Genomic DNA, 22036 nt, shown 5'->3' on the forward strand with positions numbered 1-22036 from the left:
TAGGACCAAGATGCGGTTCCTTTTGGGATTAATCTTACCAGCTGTTTAGAACAAACATAGGATTAACTAACAAAGAGCTCATATAGTGAAGCCGATCTGCTACACTGTACATGTCTAAATTAGACAAATAGGTAGAAATTGGCACGTCTGTACTTGTCGTCAATTGATTCTGAAACAAAAATATACTCATGAGAAGTCCCTTCCAGAGTGCCAATAACTGAAGAACCAAAAATGGGATAGAACCTATAAGACTTGACTTGACCATTCAAGAATATGAAAGAATTTCATTTTAATTGAGTAAGATTTTTCCATGCTCATAGCTCTACAATTCCCGACATGCCAGATACATCGGTTTCTAAATTCACGGTGTATTTTTTTTCCTCTTTTTGTTGTTTAACAAATCTATATTCTTCTCAATGCTCATCAGAATGCCTATCCATTTGCACTCAACATCGGATGAGCTGAAGCACAAGGGAAGAAGAATTGGAACTCGCTAATATTACACATCTCACCAAATATCTTTGTACACATTTTAGCCAATGAGGAAAATGGACTGTACTGGTTTGCCAACTCATTCACTCCCTGCACGGAGGCTGCCATTTCAGCCCCTTAAATTCGAACTGGCAATCCGAAATTTTGGAAAGTTCTGATTTCCCCTCTAAGGCCGGCAGTTACAATCACCATACCATAGGCAGACACATTTTGGCTTAACCCATTGGAGATATCCACACTGGCATGATGACTCCTTGTTCTTGTCGCTAAATCGAGCTTTTCCTCCGGCCATGTTGCTGATATTCTGTCAAAAAAGTAACCATTGGTTGCACTAGAAATAATTCCATTCATGGGACTATTGGTGCACCCAGTTAAAGATTGTGAGCCCTCATTACTTGCTTCCTCAACAGGAGTAGGAGGGTGATTGACAATGGAAACTTCATCAAGATGGTTATCAAGGCCATTCTGTTCTCCTGATAAAGTATCTTGTAGTCCCCAAGTGTCTGCCATGCCAGGCCATGGGATGGCCACTGATACATCTTGACAAAGGAAATGCTCATATGAGCGTGTGATAGCAACACCTTTGCTTCTGCTAAGTCGGGAAGCAGCTTCATGCTTCCACACATAAACATATGAATCCTCACTAGCAGAGACCACGTATTTTCCATTTGTTGTGAGGGATGCTGAGATTTGGCTGTTGGTGTTACGAAACCCTATCACAGAAACATCAACTTAACCTTTAAGAATAAAAAAATTCTAAAATGCTTTACTGGAAGATTGTCACCTTCAAAGTTGAAGAGATAGTACTTCTAGCCTAGAAATCTAAAAACAAGATCATGCACTGTTGTCAAAACCTTAAAATAGATATTTTCATTACTGCTACTATATTCAAAATGCAATCATATGCACTTAGTTTCATACCTTGAATAGAAAGTTTTAGGCTTTAGAGCATGGGTTTCAAGTTTCAACAGTTCAAATTTACAAAAGATCAAATAAGCTACACGGAATCAGTTTTTTTATCTTAAAAAAAAAAAAGAGTACGATCAGCATTTCCTAAACTGTCTTATTCGTATGTAGACTCCTACCTCATTCTACACCAATTTGGGTGGTTTAATATTACATGATTCGATTTTTTGCCATTGTTTGTCACCAATAATCCTGCACATGCTCGACTTTATCTTGGCTTGGATTCTCTGTTACTACCTCGTACAAAAAAACTATATGATTGATTCCCATTGACTCTTGTGCTAGAGAAAATTTGTTCTTTTTTTCTACTGACCAACACAATATCCACTTTATGGACTAATCCCTGATTACAAGCATGTTGCTGAGATAGAGGAAGGAATGGGAGATGAATCCTATAGTACAGGGTGCACTTGAAAAATCCATGCAAATTTTCAGGTGTTTCAAAGACTTGTGTAGAAAAATCTACTATATATATTCAAGAAGATTATGATATGAAAGTAATTCATCCTCTTTTCACCAATACAGGATCAACGAGTTCATTTGTCACAGCATTAATTGTCTGTATTCAAGCAATGGACAGGCCAAAATATTTGAGACATTATGAAAACTTGCGCTAGAATTTAGCATAACCTAGTTAGAAGATCTTTGCAGTGCCACAGGAAGACTGTCATACATAAATTCTCCTCTTAACATCCAGAATAACCCAAAATTTAAACTTATCCAGCATGCATAAGCTGGAACATATATACTGCATACAGCATATGCGATATGAAGGGGCAACATAAACTTCACTCAGTTTTCAAAACAAGCCTCGCTATCTTAAAACTAGAATCAGAGATATTTAACAACGTAAACAAGCCTTTGACTACAATGTCAGCAGCAGAAACTTACCTAAAATTCAAAAGAGAACCCATGGAATTTGGGATTCAGTGCTTCAGGACAGCATTTTAAAATGCAAGTGTAGGGTGAGGGTTTGTACCTCTCATGAGGCATAAGCCTTGAGAATTTTAAAACACACACAACACGTGTAAATAGATATCATATCAAATATACAAAAGTTCATTGAGTATAAATGTAAAAGGATATATATATATAAAGAAAGTCCACGAGCAATTTATGTTACTAACAGAACCAAAGAAAAAAATGCTTACAATTCAATATTCCACTAAAAGTAATTAAAATGGCAATTGACTCAAAAAAGATAAAAAAAAAAAAAAAAAAAAAAAAAAGATATAGGCTATATACTTGTAATGGAATCACTTAACCAACACAGGAGAAGCAACCATTTCACTCGATCATGAAAAGCCAAATGTACCAACTGAAAATCACAAGCATCCAAGAGTTTGGGGCATCATGCCAACAAGTATAAAGCATGAGTAGTCAGGCATATGCCTGACCTCCCAAGGTAACATGCACATGAGAAATTTCACTCAAAAGTTAAGATTTAATGCAGAGCGAAACTACTGTGCCTCAAGGCATGCCCCGAAACAGAGTTTGAGAAGTTTGTGAAGGCTTTGCTGTGGTTTGGCGCAAAGAGAACATTTATTTCAGCACCGATGAGTGGAAAAAAACTGATGGTATCTCTTAAGTCCCACTGATTGGCAATGTGTGAGGTTGTAGTAATGGTAGCTGTTTTCTAAATCTACAAATCAAAGACTTGATGGGCTAGGATTTGCTAATTCACAGAGCCAAAATTCTTGGCTCAAAGTATTTTTCATTGCCTACTTTTGGTACTATCAACTTAATAATCCAAGTCAGGTTTCAAGTGAAATTTTCATGCATGATTGTCATTACAATTTGGCTAGAAAAGATCAGAAGAGAAATGATAAGCCCACATTCTTACCTTTGAACTTGTGAACCAGATCAAAGCCATCAATGACTCGAATTCGAGAATCTGCTGATGTGATTAGCACTTCTGATGAACTTCCAGGGGCAAACTGTTCATAAAATTGATCAGAGAATGGAAAGTGACATAAAAGATGCAGTTGCTAAAAATGCACAGCAGGTTGCGCCTTGTGCTAAGAAAAAAAGTGGCACATCAAGAAATTACATATTTTTCTTTCAAATATAAACTAAACATGTTATCTCTGGAGTTATATACATCATACTATTGCCATCAAATTACCTGGAATCCAGTGATTTTTTTTAGATGAGCTTTCTTCTTCTTATTCTGCAGATTAATTTGACATTTTTGTTGCAACTTATTCTCTGAGAAGCAAAGACAAACAACAAAAGAATAATTAGTTGTCAGTGAGGATGTGAAATTTGAGAATGGTGAGTAAGAATCAACTTGTACCAGATGTGTTGTATAAACGACAGCTTCCCTTGTATGAACCAACAAGTGCACCCTTCAGAAAACCATAAAACTTTGTTAAGCAAAGAAGTTTTGACTATTATATACAGAAGGCAAACAAAAGCCTACCTGACCATCTGGAGTATAGCAAGCAGCAGTGACCATCTCATGCAGATCATTCCAATCAACAACTTGACGATCAGGAATGCTCCAAATGCGAACTTTTGCATCTAATGACCCACTAATGAAGTATCTATCATCAACAGGATTAAACTGGATGCATGTTACTGCACCATGGAAATCCATACAATATTGCAATTAGCAAAGTTAAAGGAAAGAAGAGAAGGAAAAAATTTTTTACTAGTTTTGACCATATTGTAAAAGAAAATGTTTATCCAATCAACAAAAGTCACATTAAATGTTGAGAAAATGTAGAATTTTGTCATTGAGCTAGTCAATCAGGGTTTTCAAAATGCAGTAAAGTGTGAACTTGTCTTCCATGTTTATCACAGATGAGGTCTTCTCTTGAAAAGGAAGGCCAATTATATCAGTAGCTTTATAATTGGCAGGTCATAAAGTTATAAACTACACAAAGATAAGTATTAAAAAGCAAGGCGGGAAATACTTACCATAATCACTGTGAGAAAAGACTTTCAAACAAGTTTTGCTAGACATGTGCCACAGTCGCACTGTTTTGTCCATAGAAGAAGAAAGCAGGTGCTGGGAAAAGAAAAAAACTGAATTTTGTTAGGATATGCAAGGATAAACTGTTAGTTTTATAATTCTTAAAGAGGCGCTTAAGCATGCATCCCTGTTTCACAATGGAGCAAAATATGCTAAAATAGCATAAATACAAAAAATCCTTCTGAAATACTATCAAGGTGGAGTTAAATCCCAGAAATTCTTATCATCTCCCACAACAAAATTTGTGGTGACAACACTGCTTGACAGAACAAACTCCAACAATCCTCTTGCAGCCAATGAAATCTAGACTACTTTAAATAGAATATAAAGGGATCAAAGGAGGTTGTGGAAATTAAAATAATGAAGGAAAAAGTGGCATTATCAGAAAACTAACAATAAGATAAAAAATTGAGATGAGATTAGAATAGGCAGATCAAAGCATCTGAAAACAAGGTATCTTCTTTACCAACTTGAAATGCAGTCCAAAAGCCATGAAATTCTACTGTAGTGAAAAGTATCATAAATTTCATCCAGAAGACTAGATTAATTTTCTATTCCCAAACTTTCTGCTCAGTTGCATCCGATAACAGGGAATCTTAAGAATTTTACCAGCTTGAAATGCTGTCCAAAAGCCATGAATTTCTACTGTGGTGAAAAATATCACAAATTCCATCCAAAAGACTGGATTAGTTTTCTATACCCATCTTTCTGCTCAGTTTCCATTCATCCAACTTAAAAAACTTAAATGGTGATGGAAACGATACCAAGTATTTGGTCATTTCTCATGAAATTTCATTACAATACATTTCAGATCCTGTGACTAGAAGCTGGTAGCAGGGGCAGGACCATATGGTAGTAGTTTCCTCTGGAAAAAGCACAACGATGACAAGTTTTCTTGACGCATCCAATTTCCTTCAAGTTGAACCAGTGCTAATGATGACAAAAATAATAACAAAGGATTTGCACATTTCTCATGAAATTTCATTACTGTACATTTTATGCACCGAACATTTCACATACTGAAAAGTCATGTTGTCAATCACATGAAAGCGCACCCCGCCATGATAACTACCCATAGGTCCCACTTTTATGTGAGGGAGGAAAGCTAGATGGAAGAACCTAATAATCTCTCATATACCAGTGTGGTATAATCCTTTGGGAAAAACATAATGATGAAAAAAAAGCTCAATGCATCCAATTTCCTTCCAACTGAACCAGTGTTAGATGAAAGCAAAATGTTTCTGCAGTTTTCTAAACTTAGAATGTCCCTCAGCAACTTAACATTTCATTTCCAAATTAATCATGCCACGCTATAGAATCCATCAAGGTTTTTTACTCTAATATTTGTGGAAATAAGTGATGACCGGCCATTTCTCCGGAAAAGTATTGAATCACTGAATGCTTGAAACCGGTGCCAGTGCCATAAGAAAAGGAAATATGAAGAAGAGATTGAGAAGAAATACATATCCAACTTACGATTACTAGCAGAACAGAACCTTAACCTTCCCATTATGCAATGTCAAAAGGATCTCCCCTTGCAGCCAGTTAACATCTCAGCCAACATCTTAATTAATGCAACAGACCACTTAGCCCAATTACAGAGAATTTGAGAGCAAACTCTCTCATAACATAAATGATGATCATCCATCTTATCACTACTATAAGCATGCCAGAGCAGCCAATTGGGGTCTCTTTTCCCATAAAAGTTCTCAAAGAAGAAAATCAGTCTCAAAATAGCTGTCCAGGTAAGAAAAATAAAAGAGCATGTCGAACACTGCTCATGGAAACTCAATTACAATCTTGCCTACCACTTGGTCAATGGATTTAACCAGAAATCAATAGCTGTTAGTTAATATTCAAGCCCAGGCAATCCTTTAGATAACCTTCAAGGCACATGCAGTGCCACTTTCGCCTACTTGACAGATTTTCACCACTAAACTATAAAAAAAATCCCTCACTGGTTCCAGCATCCAACCTGTGCCTCAAATCTGAGATGAGTAATTCTCAGGCTAGAACTATAAAGTTACTCTACATTTCTAATCCAATCTGAGTTCCCAGGCTTGTTATTTAAGATCAACATGGGAATATGAATTCAGCTACATATAGGATTGCTGACCGGTTTTATAACCATGCTCTGTGCCATGTTTGATCTATTTGCCTCAATTACTCATTCTCACACGGACAAAAACAGTTTCAATAAAAGCTGCAATTTAGATCATATGTGCTCTAAACAGTCCAACAAGACCACTGTTGAAATAATGAGAAACCAAATCAGATACAAGTGAGATAAAGATACAGCAAAAGGAGTGGCAGAACTTCTACACTGGCAAGTGGTTAAAACCATCTGGTTTAGCATTCTATCGAGGCAGATAAGAAAATGTCTTCTTAAAATAATACCCGAAAGTGAGAAAGAAATTGGAGAGAAAAGTACGTCCTATGCAATGGAGAAAAGCTTTTAAATTGCTGAATGCAACAAGAGAGGAATTACTTTAACCACGTCATAGCAAAATGGCATGTGATCACTAAATCAGTTTGCATTCACACTTCTAAAGGGAGAGAATCAATACTTGGAACTTTAAAATCATTGATGAATGCGTGCAGCTTTTAAAACAAACATAGTAAGCATAGAATAACAGAGTTGTAAACCAACTAACCTGAGACTTGGACCATGAAAGGTCAAGCACGTCATCAAGATGTCCTTGGAATGAACAAATGGGTTTATCCGTGAGAGAAAACACTGTCTCTGGCACGAAGATGTGGTCCAAGCTCAGAGATTTTCTGCTTATAGATGACCTTCCTCTCCTCTTCTTCTCCAGATGACTATCCACAAGTGGTGACAGCAGATTAGGTTCTGGAGATCCATTTGCAATTAACAAGTAGTTCAAGCCCCAATCATCTGGTTTCTCCATCAACAACTCTCCTTTCCTCTCTGACTGCTTAACCTGCCAAATGTGAATTACACAATCCTCACCTGCGCTTGCTAGATACCTCCCATCCAAACTGAACTTGATACTCCAAATAGACCCATTATGAGCCTGTATCTCCTGACTCTTATAAAGTGCACTCAACTCTTTAGACGACCTCCCATATTGTCTCACCCTCACTCTCTCTGGTCCATGAAATGACACATCCTGGCTATCATCCGTAGCAGAACTTGACCTCCTCCCTCCCTTCTCCGATCCAGTATCCCTCTCATCACTACTTCTCCTCTCCTTATGCCTTGCCACACTATTCGCCACACTCCTTATACTCCCAAGCCAACTACCCTTCTTTTTAAACTTTGTAACCCCACCTCCAATTCCTCCATTAGCATTGGAATCAAGATTTCCTCTCGTCCCATCCTCCACGTTTTGCCTCCTCATCAATTCTTGCACGATGGGCGAATGCCCAACAGACATTTCGAACTCCTCCATTGTCAATTGCCTCCCGGTCCCAACTTCCTTCAACTTATTCCACATCCCATCCTCTCTTATCTCATTAACAACAAACTCTTTCCCGTTATCAAGATTCTTAATAGTACAAACCTCCACCTCTCCCTCGGCCGCCACTGCCCCATCCGCATCCGCCGACCCACTACATTCCAACTCCTCCGCGAACTCCACAGAACTCCCAACTGACAAGCTCCCATTAAAATTCTCATTAGAATTAGCGGAGTTACTACAATGTTGTTTCCCCGAAGGCGGCTTATTCGGCGAAACAACAACATTAACACTGCCACTACTACTACCATCTTTCGGAGAAGCCCCATTTTTGCTTTTGCTTTTTTCACCACAACCAACAACACCAAATCCATTATTGCTGAGCTTGCTGTTGTTAATATTATTATTAGTATTACGATTATAATTACTGTCATCACTATTTACATTAATTGAATCTTGCAAAAGAATGGAAGAAGGCGAACAATAAACAGAAGACGAAGAACAACACGAATTAAAATCATTATCATGATCTACAGAGCGACCACCACCACCGTCTGATTTCGATCGGTGGATAGCAGAAGAACAACTGGAAACCGAGCCACTCAGTTTTTCTGCAATCAAACGATCCGACGAGACAGAGCGGTTAAAGTAAAAATCACCGTGGGTAGTTTCGGGTTTGGAGCGGGAAAGAGAGGGGTCGGAGCTGAGACCCATGTTGTGAAGAAGGCGTTGGCGACGTTCGGAGATGGATTCGGGTTGAGAGATCCAGACATCGTAATTACTGACATGAAGTTTGCTGTTAAGACGAGGGGAATTGGAACGGGTCTGGTCAGGATCGGAGTCGGAGTTGGAAGTAGAACAAGAAGAGGAAGCAATGCGATCCAATGACTCGTAAAAATGTTCTTCTTCTTCTTCTTCTACTACTACTGCTTGTTCTTCTTCACCGTCGTTTTTGTCAGTAGTGGTGTCGTTTCTGCTCATTTTTTGATCGGTTTAAGAGGAGGGGTCATTGTTGAGAGAGTGTCAAGGGGGCATATCATGCATATGTATAGAAAAGAAACAACATCCCTAAATGGGTTTCCAAGAAAGAAACGGTTTTTTTGGGGAGTGCGTTTGAGGGGGTGCGTGTGAATGACTTGAGGGTGGTGGAATGGATAAAGGGAGGACGATCCGATGAGAGAAAACACTAGGGAACGAAGCCCTATGTGGTGGGATGGGAGGGAGGGGAGAGGTGTTGGTGATGCTTTTTTTGTGCGTGGTGTTTGTGTTTGGGCTGGGAGAGAGATTTTGGAGACTGTAAGAAAAGGTTTCTGCTCTGGACTTTCTTTTTTTTATTTGGTGTGGTTTTTGTGTTGAAGATTAAAGAAATTAAATTAAATGGAAAAGATGGAGGTCGGTTGTCGTGCTGAGGGTGTCTGTCCATATGCTTTGATTATTTGCCGTGAGGAATTTTGAGATTGAATTTATTTTTTTGTTAAGATTTAAAAAAAAATTAATTTTTTTAATATTTTAAATTATTTTAATGCGTTAATATTAAAAATAATTTTAAAAAATAAAAAAATATATTATTTTAATGTATTTTCAAGAAAAAATATATTTTAAAAAACAATATTTACTACATTTTCAAACACTCACTTTAATTATATGAAATATAAATATATTTATTTATTGAGATGAATATAAAAATATAAAAATAAAATTTATATAAAATAATGTTAAAGTTGATTTTTAAATTTTCAAAAGCAAAAGATACATGGAGTTCATTCTATCTACATTTCTACATTGTTTTCATTTTGTTTTTCTCAAGTACATCCAAACTCCATATATAAGAGATAAAAAACTAGAAAATTATTATTATTTTAAATATATTAAATCGATGTAAGAAATTAAACTCTTAAAATTATTTAAAAAATATATTGAATTTAATATACTATTTCAGAAGAATTGAATTTTGATATAGTCAAGCAATGTAAATGCAATTGAAATGTATAAAACTTATATACCTAAGAATTATATGCATAAATTAAATAATTTAATTATATATTAAGATTGTTATTTACATAAATTAATAATGGTTAAATATAACATAAACCAAGAAAATGAAAATAATTTTTTTTTAAAAGAAATAATTCCTTAGAGTGTTACAACATTCATTGAGTCTGCAACGAGAGCCACGTAACCATTACTGTTGTGACATAACAAAATATTAATTTCTATTATGTAATAAAAAAAAATTTAAGTCATGGATTTAATATACTATTTCGGAAGAAAATATCAAAATTAATGTATGTGACCTTGGATGTTAAACATACATGGCATTCTTTTAAATAAAGTTTTTCAAGATTTTAATTATATAATTCATGGTATTTGTTTTTTATTTTTTTTTATTTTTTTTATCATTAAAAAAGAAAATATTTAGTTTTTTTTTAGTGTTTTAAAAGTGTTTTTAAAAAAAAATTAAATTTTTTTTATTTTTTTGTTTAAAATTAATATTTTTTAATTATTTTTTGATATATTGATTTCAAAAATAATTTTTTAAAATTAAAAAAATATTATTTAATATATTTTTAAATAAAAAATATTTTAAAAAATAATCATAAATATAATCTCGGGACATAAATCGTATATTGAAGGCTTGCTCAAGAATTAATGGAAGCACTTGGATTTGATACGTAAAAATGGGTAAAAATAATACCTTATTGTTAAAAAAATAAAATAAAAAATGAAGGGTGGAGATGAGAGGTCTTCTAAGTTGTAATCCACTCTCGTCACCGAAAAAAACATAATTAAATAAAGTACGTAATTTTTTTCCTTAAAAAAACATGTCTCCTTTTTTTAATCCCAAGGCTTACATGGTGCCAGCTTCTGTTTTTTGCCCCTTCATGCTTGACTTTCTTTGTCCTGCCGCCCTTTCGTTTAGATCTTAACAATGTATTTTCATTGGAAAAAAAAAAAATAAGAATGCCGCCATCCAATCTATTGAAAAGTGCATGTAATATTTCAAGTTCTAGGTTGCTCATGTGATGATCATGGGAGACTTACATGGTCGTTAACTTCAGGGTCCGTGGAATTAGTCGAGGTGCGATGTTAAACTAAAAAAAAAAATACATGTAATAACATGAATGTAACTTAAACTTATCAATTTAAGTTTTATAAATATCAGAATAACTGAAAATTTATATAATTATTAATTTATAGTCTGTGAAATTAATCAAAATACATACTGATAAAGGTAAGTAAAAAAACCAAAAAACCAATTAAACCGAGAAAACCAGAAAAAAAAATAACCGAAAAAACCAAACCGTGAAAAAAAATCAATTAAACTGATTAAAATTTTGAAAAAACCGACCAACTTAGTTCGATTTCAGTTTTATAAGCCTAAAACTGAAAAAAAACCGAACCCAAACCGGAAAAAAAAAAAAAAAAAAAAAAAAAACGAGCCAAAATCAAGCCAAACTTTTCAAAACTGGAAAAATCGAGCCAAATCAATTTAAACCGGGTTTTGTCCTAAAAAACCGAACCGAAACCAGCCAGTTTGAACCGGTTTAGAATCGATTTTGGTTTTTTTTTTAAAATAATTTCAGTTTGGTTATTTTTTTTATAAAAACGAACCGAATTAAAAATAATTACCCCTGGAAGCTAATCTGAATACCATATTAATAAAAAAATAAATATGGATATAATATTAAAAGTTGAATCCCGATCTTCCAAGTGCTATGACGGGTATGATTCGATTATTTCTTCTTTTTTCAAGAAGTATGTGTTTGATTTTTAGTTTTTTTTTTCAATCAATCATTTTCTTGTTGCTTATATAAAAAACAGAGAGACTTAATTCATGGATGGCATACAACATATCATTTTATATTCGTTGAAACATATATAAATTAAAAATTTAATCTTAAAAACAAAATACTTATTTCGATTATGTTTGCTAAATTTATTTATTAAAATAATTTTTTATTTAAACAAACAATAATATAAATAAAAACACAAATTAAATTGGTCAAATAAAATAAAAGAGAAAAGCATGTAATACTGCACGTATTAGAGATATTATCTGAAGATAATATTTTAATTATTTTCAAAAATAAAATTCATCTATAAGAGAAAACAAAATTATAAATGAATCATAAAAACTCTTCAAATTTAAATGCATAACTAAAAAAATAATCGTTATTTAAAAGAGGATCTCCAAACAAAATTAGGGCTTAAGTTTTTTTTATTCAAAAACTCATTTTTGACTCAGAACACCTATAAAACGTTATAGAAACCATGATAAACCTATTTATATTCTAAAAAAATTCACCGCGAAAATAAAAATTAACCCAAGCTCAAATATGTTTTTCCATGAACTTTAAAAGTAAAAAAAAAAACAAACAAACACTCAATATGAACTTCTCTCATCAAATGAAACCATTTGACACAAATATCGTATGTTTTGATGGCCTAAATCGATGTTAATGATACTTTCTCTCTCTACAGCTAAAATTCAGCGACTTTTATCTCTCTTTGCTTTCTCGACCATAAACTAAAAAACAACAAAAATAATTTTTTTTACCAAAATTGAATTGAAAAAATATTGAGGTACTGAAATTATATAATTTATGTAATTTTTAAAGTTCAAGGATCAAAATACATCTTTGTAAAATTTATAACATGCCGTCCTTATTTAGTATTTTTTCATTTCAATTCTTTTTTTTTTAATCCCACCTTTTTATAAGCAATCAAAATCAACTGGAATTACAATTAAATCGCTGAAAAAAAATTTAAAAATCAAATTAAAAAAAATATAAAATTTACATACTCATCCACAATAAAATTTACACAAATATCATATTTACTTTTAAGAAATTCAACTCTCGTAAATATATTAAATTTCAGACTCATGATCAATGCTGAATCTTCCTTCCATGTAGATGTTAAACTGCAATGTTCGTTATCGGATATTCACTTAACAAGAACATGGGAGAACCAATAATGACACAAATTGAAATGCCATCAACACTCTTACCTAAATTATAACCACAAAACATCATAGTTATAAACCATGAATACCCTATACCTAAATTGTGACTAAATTGTAACAGTAAAATATCATTCTTATAAAATTCAGACCAATACAATTAATTGATTTAAGATTTAAATTGATCATGGTTAAGAAAAAATATGAAAATGAATTGATACAATTTGATCTAATAAAAATTTAGTTAACTTTTTAAAAAAAAACCTGTAATCCAAAGTTTGCTGCTAAATCTATTTGTTTTTGCATTTTAAAAGCGTTTTTGAAAAAAATTTAAAATTTTTTATTTGTTTCTTTACTTTAAATTAATATGTTTTGGTATTTTTAGATTATTTTAATGTATTGATATTAAAAATAATTTTTTTAAAATAAAAAATATTATTTTAATATATTTATAAATAAAAAATATTTTAAAAAATAATTACAAGTAGATTCTTACACATCCCGTAAAAAGTAAACGAGAAAGTAAGATTAGAAGGTACTCTATGGAATTTAACAGTGGGCTTGATTACGGGGAAAAATGACTTTAGTAGTCGGCATTGAAGCCCACTGAACAGAAGACACATGTTGTCCAGCCCATTACTGTGTTAATTAAGGGAAGTTGACAGCGACATCCCAGGGCTGGTTATTACCGCTTCAACAACATTTGGGGACCATCTCGTGAATTTCTCGTACCTCTCTAACTCGTAGGATGATGTTGTTTCACAGAGTGTAGACTCCAGGGAAGTTGCTTTCAGGTTCGTAGATTTTATTTATTTGATCCAGATTTCAAGAAAGATGAAGGGTCAGGATCCAAGCTAGCTAAACATAGGGTTCTTTTTCTTTTTAATGTACTATTTCTCGTACAGTAATCATTAGATATGGCTTGCGCTGCGCTGCTACTGACTTAAATTTTATCTAAAGCAAAAAATACAAATATACAGATAATGATAGCTCTTTTTAAAAATAATTAAAAAAAAAAATGAGAACTGACTATTGATTTCAATTATTTTATTAAATTTGGTTAATTTAGTAACGTGATTATATATTAAAAAAAAAAGCCAAATAAAAAAAAACATAATGGCTGATGAAATAAATAAAAATTTGTTAATATAATGAGGATTACATTCTAAATATTCTTAGAATATCTCATGATACTATCTAATAATAAAATAAAATTTAAATAAGAAATGAATAACTTCATAAAAAAAATCAAAATTTTATTACCAACAAATCAAACATTAAAGGAAAATTAAAAAAATTAATTTTTAAAAAGAACAAAAAAATCTAACTTAAATCAAGATGTCAAATTCACAACCTGGTTATGAAGTCGAGATAAATTTGTATGAAATAAATTAAATAAAATAATAAAGGTCAACTCTCAAGCAAACTAAATAATAAAAAGGTAAAATTAGAAAAAATTTTGATTAAAAAAATTCAACTCAACCTGAGTTAATTAGACTAACTTGTTATATAGGATATGAAAACTAAAATAACTATATAGAAAGAAAAGTAACAAAATCATGAAGCTGGAGGTCTAATAATATAATGTCAGATGATGAAATTAAAAAAAAATTAAAAAAATAACCAAAATCAAATCAGGCTAATTTCAAAAACTCTAACCCAAGTTATGAGATTAGTTACTCCGTATAAAGCAAATCTAAAAAAAAGTCACAAAGTAAAACTCTCAATCATAAAAAATTTTAAAAATAAAATAAATAGCAATCAATAAACACAAGGATCAAATCTAGTATAAAAAATAAATGAAATAAAATAACAATGATTGAGATTGAAAAATAAAATAAATCAGAAAAATAAAAAAATAACAATAAAAAAATAAGAACCAAATCGAATATACAAATAAAATAATGAGAGACATGATTGAAAAAAAAAAGATAAGGATAATTATAAAAACCAAAAATATAATAATTAAAAGAATGAAGTCCAAATATGATAAATGAAAAACAAATTGGAGGATAATAGAATTGAAAAATAATTATAATTTTATAAATTATCCAAAGTGAAAAACATAATAATAAAAAAATATGGATGAGATTTGAAGGAAAAATAAATTGAAAGGGTGCTTTGAAAAATTACAGGGGCAAGCATAGAAATCAAGGGGGGAGAAAAGAAGAAGAAAAAAAGCTCATCGAGGATAAATTGGTAGTTTGTTGCTTAGTTTGCACATGCCAACTATTTTTTTTAATACAATATTTTATTTTTTATTAAAATATTAAATTTCTTTTTCATCATGATTATATAAAAAAAAATTCCAAGTTCAAAGTACCAAAAATAAAAAAACCTTGCATGACATTTTAAAAGGAAGCCTATTATTTTACCGTGTTTAAAAAATGTCATATTAGCCCTTTTGAGGTTAGTTAGATTTTTTTTTTGTTTTTTTTTAAAGAGTAATTAAGTAATTTTATTATAATAAAAAAATATAAAAAAATTTATTTATTCTAATTATTTTGATAATAACAAAAAAATTATGAGGAATATACCTTACTGCCTCCATCCATAAGATATTTTTTATTTTTTTATAAATATATTAAAATCATGAAAAATATTAAAAAATATTTATTCGAGAAAAAAATAATTTTAAAAACTAATTGAATTTCAAAACAAAGAAAGTCCAAGATTCGATTTTGATCAACACCACGTAGGAAAGGGGAAAGGAAGACTGAGAAATAGAGACCAGAGAAAGTCAATGCAGGACATGGTTTTTCTGTGTCCACTCCTTTTTTTTTTTTTTTTTTTCTTCAATAGGAATGAATTTTCTGTCATTAATCACGTGCTACTTGGAAGGGGTCTATTCATGTCCAATCCCCACGCCTACAGTAGGTTTTTACTTTTGTTGTTAAAATAAATGGAGGATAATAGAGATTAATATAAATTTACAGATTTTTTTTAAAAAAATATTTATTTCTAAAACCATACCAATCAAGATTTGAACAATTCTATCTATAAACAATTTAATTGGTCAAATTTTAGATTAGTTTTTTGACAATTATGAATTTGAGTTTTTTTTAGAATCACTAAAAAGTTTACATGATTGTTAATTTTAGGATCTATGAAATTAATCAAGATACACACAAGTTGATCCAAACATTCATATTAATAAAAAAATTAATTTTAACAATTTTAAACACAACTTTTAACTATATTGAGACTACTCTTAAATATTTTTAAAATCAATTAACTACTTTTCTATCGAACAAATAAATCTAAAATAATTGGTGTAGTTAAAAAACAAGGTTAAGAAAAGTAAGTATAATTATAATTAGGATTTACAATTTTGAACCGACTTGAGTTACAAGAAAAATATTACAAACATACAAAAATATATTAATTGCATCAATATTTTTTTTAAAAAATACAACAAGAACATATCATTATATCCATATTTTCAATACACTATCATTCACTCTTAACAAGACATTCTAGGAGACACATTATTAAGATTTACGTTCATTGTTTGATTTTAGGCTATAAAAATTATAAATGAATTGGCATATTCTAAATCAAAACAACAAGAACAAATTACAAATCAATCAAGCCAAACACAAATTCATCAAAAACTAAAAAACCAACAACACATTAACAATTATTCAAAATAAAAAATTTAACACATCAAAGGTTTAAAAATGACCTTTAAAATCAACAAAAATACAATTGAAAGCAAGATTTGAAAGCATCAATGCGTGTCCTTCATGTGCTAGTAGATTGGACTCTTAGAAAGGTGATGGCACATGTTCTTTAATAATTGCCACTAAACTGTAAAAAAAACATAGAAAAACTTGAATTCTTGGGCTGTGATGGTGTTTGAGATTTTTAGGGAGTTTTTTTTTTTTCAAACTTGAAGGTTGTGATTTCATGTTAAAAATAGATGGATTTGATGGGAATTAAGTCATGATCGAGTTGTGGGTCTATTGTATAAATGGGGGTTGTTATAGGAGTTAACAATCAATTTTTTCCTTGTGCAAATATAAAGGAAGGAGTTTGTTGTCGTGTTCTAACAATGAGAGAGGAAGACAAAGATGTTTGAGATATGGTTGTTGGTTTTGATTTGTGTGGTATGAGAGGGTTTTGCATCGAGAGAGAAATATAAAGACAATGAGTTTGTGATAGTGGTCAAGTTAAGATACCGAATTCTAATGGTGTGAGGAAATGACAATGGCTGTGAAAGATGACAATGGTTGTCTCCTTAATTTTTGGTAGGAGGCTTATTTTTATTTTACCTTTTTTAACAAGAATTTTTTTTTTGGCTTGTTTTCTTCTTTTTTTCTCTTCTTTCTTCTCTTCTTTACTTTCCCTATTCTCTCATATTTTTTTTTGGCTTCTCTCTTTTTGTGTGCTTTTTTGTTCTCTCTTTATTTTCTCTCCTCAGTCTCTCTTGAAATCTTTTTATGTATTTTCCCCTTGTTTTTGGATGCCTCTTAGTCTCTTTCTCATGATATTTTTACATGTTTTCTCTATGAATTTCTTTTCATGTGGGTAGCTCTTCTAAAACATATAACTTACTCACTATTTACCTTTTTATCTCAAATTCTTTTTGTTTATATTTATCTTTTTTTCTTTTGTATTTTATTTCTTGATATCTTCTTTTCTTTATCATTTAAATGTTTTGGAGATGGATTTAAGCTCCTATATTTATAATGTTTTTTTTTCTTTGATCACTATTTTACTCCCTATTTTTTCTGATTTGTTTTTCGAAAACATATTTGAGAAATAAGGGGTCAAAAAATAATTTACAAGAGTTAAAAAAATTAAGATGAAAAAAATCAAATGCCACATTTACTTCATGAAACCGTATACTTCTTTTTTTTTTTTTTTGTGACAATGAAAAATTAAAGTGCTAATTAACAAGAAAACATACACTAACATAATGATAACATCAAGACCCTGTTTGTTTGTTGAAAAGTCTTTTAGAAAGTGGTTTTCTAGAAAAATATTTTTTTTATATATGGTAATGTCATGAAAAATGAGTTGAAAAATATTTTTTTATGTTTGGCTATACCATGGAAAATGAGCTAAAAAATAAATTATTCATGTTTTATTTTGTAATTTTATTAAAAGAACGAAGATTAAATTTGACAGATTAAAAAGTTGAAGGAGAATGAAATTGAAAAAAAAACTCAATTTCATAAGTTATTTGAAATAAAACAAATAGAAATAATAATAAAAAAAAAGCAATGAAAACAAAATATGTAGTAGTCAAAAGAGTGATGATCAAATTCCATATAACCAACAAATAACATGGCATTCAAAATAAAAAGAATAACACTTTTTTAAAAAGTAAGCCAAATTTTCATTTGATTGAAAAGTGTTTTGCATTAATCAATTTTTTTAATGATAAATAAATATAAAAAAGTTTGGAAAGATAAAACAAGCAGGGCTAAAGTCATGGAATAAAATCCAAAAATAAATCAATATTATAAATACTAATCATAATTAAAATCATAATAAAAAACAATATTTTACAAAACATTAAGGCCATTTTTTTTTGCTTTCAAAAGATTTTTATTTTTAAGTCCCTAAGTAGATATGCAATATAGATAAAGCACAAATTTCCCTTCAAACAATTTAAAGGTATGAAGTTTATAAGCCTAGAGCATCATAGGCTAGAATTGAATGATTCAAAGACAGAGATTCTGCAGTGATTATTGGTGGGATGGCATAGATTGCAAGATGGATAATACCAAGTAATCAAGTTAGTTTGTTGATTGGTGATGTCCTAAAAAATCAAAGTAGCTTGGAGGTAAAGCTTATATCTTGGATAATCAGTTAATCTCTTGATTTTGACAATCTAGTCTATATTTCCTAGCCAAAATGGTTGGTGGCTACTACATGCAAAAGGTCTACTCTGGTTAATCCCTTCCAAAGGTGGGGTTGTCGCGAGTGCCAAGATTTTCTGAGATGACAAAGCCTATTTTTACCCATGAGCGACCAACACAACTTGAGTGAGGGGTTACATTTGGTTGATGAGCTATTAAAAGTCTGAATGAGCATAAGTCCTCGTGATAATGGTTAGATCCATTAAACATTTTAGCCCATGTGTGTCAAGATTGTGTGTTATAGAATGAATTGAAAATGTTATTAGAAAGAAATTGGATGCTTTTTTATAAATTTTTCACAGACAATACCAATTGATGATGTCCTAAAAAATCAAAGTAGCTTAGAGGTAAGGTTTATGTCTTGGATAATCAGTTAATTTCTTGGTTTTGACAATCTAATTCATTCTTCTTAGTTAAAATGACTAGTTTTTGGTAAGTCAAGTTGTCCAGTGGCTGGTACATGTAAAGTCTTTTTTGGTGTATTTAAGGCATAGGTTTATCATTGACTTTTTAGGAATTCTTTTTTCTAACAAACTATATGTCTAGACAAGCTTGTAACATTAATGAATGGAATAGTCTTGTCCTTTTAAAAAACAAATAAATTAATTGAGGCTAAGAAATGTATGTTATAGTTTGTAGAGTTGGCTTGTGACAAACAACTTAACAAGTAAAAGCAAATGTTTTTTTTAGACAATAGAACAAGCAAAAACAAAGTTAATTAGCTGAGACCTACCCAGTCAATTTTCATGTAAGTGTGCTAGTAAGGAAATGGGTGGTATCCCTCCTCGACTTAGTATGTATTTAGTATTATAGTATAAAGTGTTTTTAAAAATATTTTTTATTTGAAAATATATTAAAATAATAAAATTTTTAGATTTTTTAACATCAATATTTGAAGGTTTCTTTTTGTTATTCATAGTATATTCAAGATATATTGGAAACATAATAAAGACAACCTTCTCTTTGTTAAATGGTTAATTAACATGCTACTCCGTTATTATACCATGCAAACACATTTCACAATGACTTCTTTTTTTTTTTTAATTACACTATAAGTTTAGATAAACTACGCTAATGAATCTCCACTAAGATTTATCATGTTAATGAATGATTGCAAAAAAAAAAGAAGATAAAAGACTAGCACGACTCTACACTCTAGATCATATGAACACAAAATTTTAAAAAAATCTTCTTCTCAATCAAAATTCAAATAAAAAAACAAAGTTTTTTTCTTCTCATTCTTGCCCTGGAAAAAAAAAGTTACCAACTAATGATGTGATGTTGATGTTATTATATTACTTTCCGTATATAATAATTTATTGGGACGTGATCAATCATGACCACCACACAATGACAAATGCCATCTCTCTCCCAAGAAGGAAAAAAAACTAGTGGTGCATGATAACCATCGACTAATAGATTTTGTTGCTTGCTCTCCTCGGTAGATCATTCTTTTATCTTGTCTGGAAATGCTCCATGCCCCACTAGAACATCAAATCAAGTATAAATAGGGTATGAGTACCAATAATTACGCTAGGTATACCAGAGTACAGCAGTAATCATAGTTAAAAGTATTTTTTAAAAATATAATATTCAAATAATATTTAATATATATATATATATAAATTTAAAACTTTTAAAAAACCATAAAAATTCTAGCATCTTTTGAACACAATAAGATATGGCCTACATGAATCACCTAGTTGAGTTACTTATAGACTGTCTTGAACATCAACATTTATATATATATATATTTGCCGTATTATTTTTTTTGAATAAAAACATACCATAAGTTAAAAAACACTCTAGGAGGGCAATCAAGTATCTGATATAGTACTAGATTGCTTATATAATAACTACTGAAGACTTATATGGTCGTTAACTTCAGGGTCTGTGGGATTAGTTGAGGTATGCGCAAGTTGATTCCAACACCCACGTTAATAAAATAAATAAAAAGTATTTGATATAGTAATTTAAAGAGGTGTAGTTTAATTGGTTAAACTATAGTTTTGTTCTTTAAAGTTATCATTCGAGTTTCATAAATTTTAGAGTTATTATAAATTATTATAATTATTAACTTTAAAATCTATAAAATTAATCAAGTTACGTATAAATTAATTCAAATAATAATATTAATAATAATAAAAAAGATATTTGGTGCAGCAGCCAACGGCAAGAGGGTACCAATGCACTGAGCTTGTGTTTTTGTAGCTCTGCATAGGAGACCGAGAATGGTGTCTCGCCTGCCTTTTGACTTCGTCGATGCTCGTGTGCCTGCCAAGTTTTTCGCCTGCCAAGTTCATGAACACTGCTCTGCCCTACAATATCAAAACGATACATCACAAAAAAAAATCTTCCTGCTCCTCTCCACATATCTTGGAAACCATATATGTAATCCTACTTTTCATAAAAGATAAAAAAAAAAAAAAGAATGAGTGACGAAAAAAAAGTGTTTTCCAAATAGTTGCTTTGAGGTTTTTTTAATCAAATATACTTTTGATTTAAATTATTTTGGCTAAAAGCCATTTATCATTATTATTCGAAGTTAAAAATAATCTTTAATGAACAATTATGCCAAACAAACTCCTCCTTGTAGATAGTTGAAACCCCAACAAGCATTTTTTCTATAAATGTCACATATTTCTTGGTATTTTAGTATTTGTCCAAGAAATAGCAACTTCTAAAACTATTTATCTACATTATTATAGCATCGAAAGGCAGAGCCAGCAAGAGCATGTGAGTAACTTGAACAATGATTCAAGGTTTCGACTTTACAAAAAGGCTTTAAGAATAAGTAAAGTGTAGTTTTCGATTATATTTTATAAAATGAAGATTATCTCCACTTATCAGAAGATTCTAAAAACAAAATGAAGATGACTCAAGGTTTTACTTGTCAGACATACATAAAAAAAATTCATAAATATTATAAAATATTTTGTTTATAATTTTAGTTCGATACCATTTAATTTCCTTACTTGTTCTTAATTAATTTGACGATTAAAAAAAACCCTTTTTAATGATACAATCAGACTAATTGAGAAGAAATTAGATTGAGTAACAAAATCTTGAGGTTAACCTTGTTTTCATGTTAATAAATTGCATTGTATTTTTTTTATTTCCATTTTCAAGTTTAATTTTTTTTTTGGTCAGGATATATTCATGGATATTTTTGTATTTTTAATTTTTTTAGAATAATATAAATTATTTTGAAGACTTCAAACACAAAACCAATTGAGCTCTCATCTAAGAGTTTTTTTTCTTTATTTTATACTATTTTTATTGTAATTTTCAAGGATGCTTAGAAGCATTGTTGTAAATTATATTTAACAAATATAATTAAAAAAACATG

At 30.7% G+C, this 22036-nt stretch overlaps 1 protein-coding gene across 1 annotated transcript; it reads right to left on the bottom strand.

The window, feature by feature from the left end:
* Positions 1 to 257: 257 nt before the first annotated feature.
* LOC118047566 (uncharacterized) lies at positions 258 to 9206 on the bottom strand. The gene is made up of 7 exons (XM_035056899.2): positions 7090 to 9206; positions 4381 to 4471; positions 3881 to 4038; positions 3755 to 3806; positions 3584 to 3666; positions 3302 to 3395; positions 258 to 1205 (listed from the first exon to the last, which is right to left on the bottom strand). The coding sequence occupies exons 1-7, from the start codon at positions 8833 to 8835 to the stop codon at positions 610 to 612; spliced, it is 2820 nt and encodes a 939-aa protein (XP_034912790.1). The 5' UTR covers positions 8836 to 9206; the 3' UTR covers positions 258 to 609.
* Between the last annotated feature and the right edge of the window lie 12830 nt (positions 9207 to 22036).

The sequence above is a fragment of the Populus alba genome, chromosome 11, assembly GCF_005239225.2.
Source record: "Populus alba chromosome 11, ASM523922v2, whole genome shotgun sequence".
In the NCBI taxonomy this organism is placed as follows: Eukaryota; Viridiplantae; Streptophyta; class Magnoliopsida; order Malpighiales; family Salicaceae; genus Populus; species Populus alba.

Excerpts from the sequence above, each read along its gene's own strand:
- LOC118047566 (XM_035056899.2), bottom strand. The coding sequence starts at position 8,835 with ATGAGCAGAAACGACACCACTACTGACAAAAACGACGGTGAAGAAGAA. Across the intron at positions 4,039-4,380 it reads CTTTTCTCACAGTGATTATG|TAACATGCATCCAGTTTAAT; the intron begins GTAAGTATTTCC and ends TCCATGGTGCAG. Across the intron at positions 3,396-3,583 it reads AAAAAATCACTGGATTCCAG|TTTGCCCCTGGAAGTTCATC; the intron begins GTAATTTGATGG and ends TTTTATGAACAG.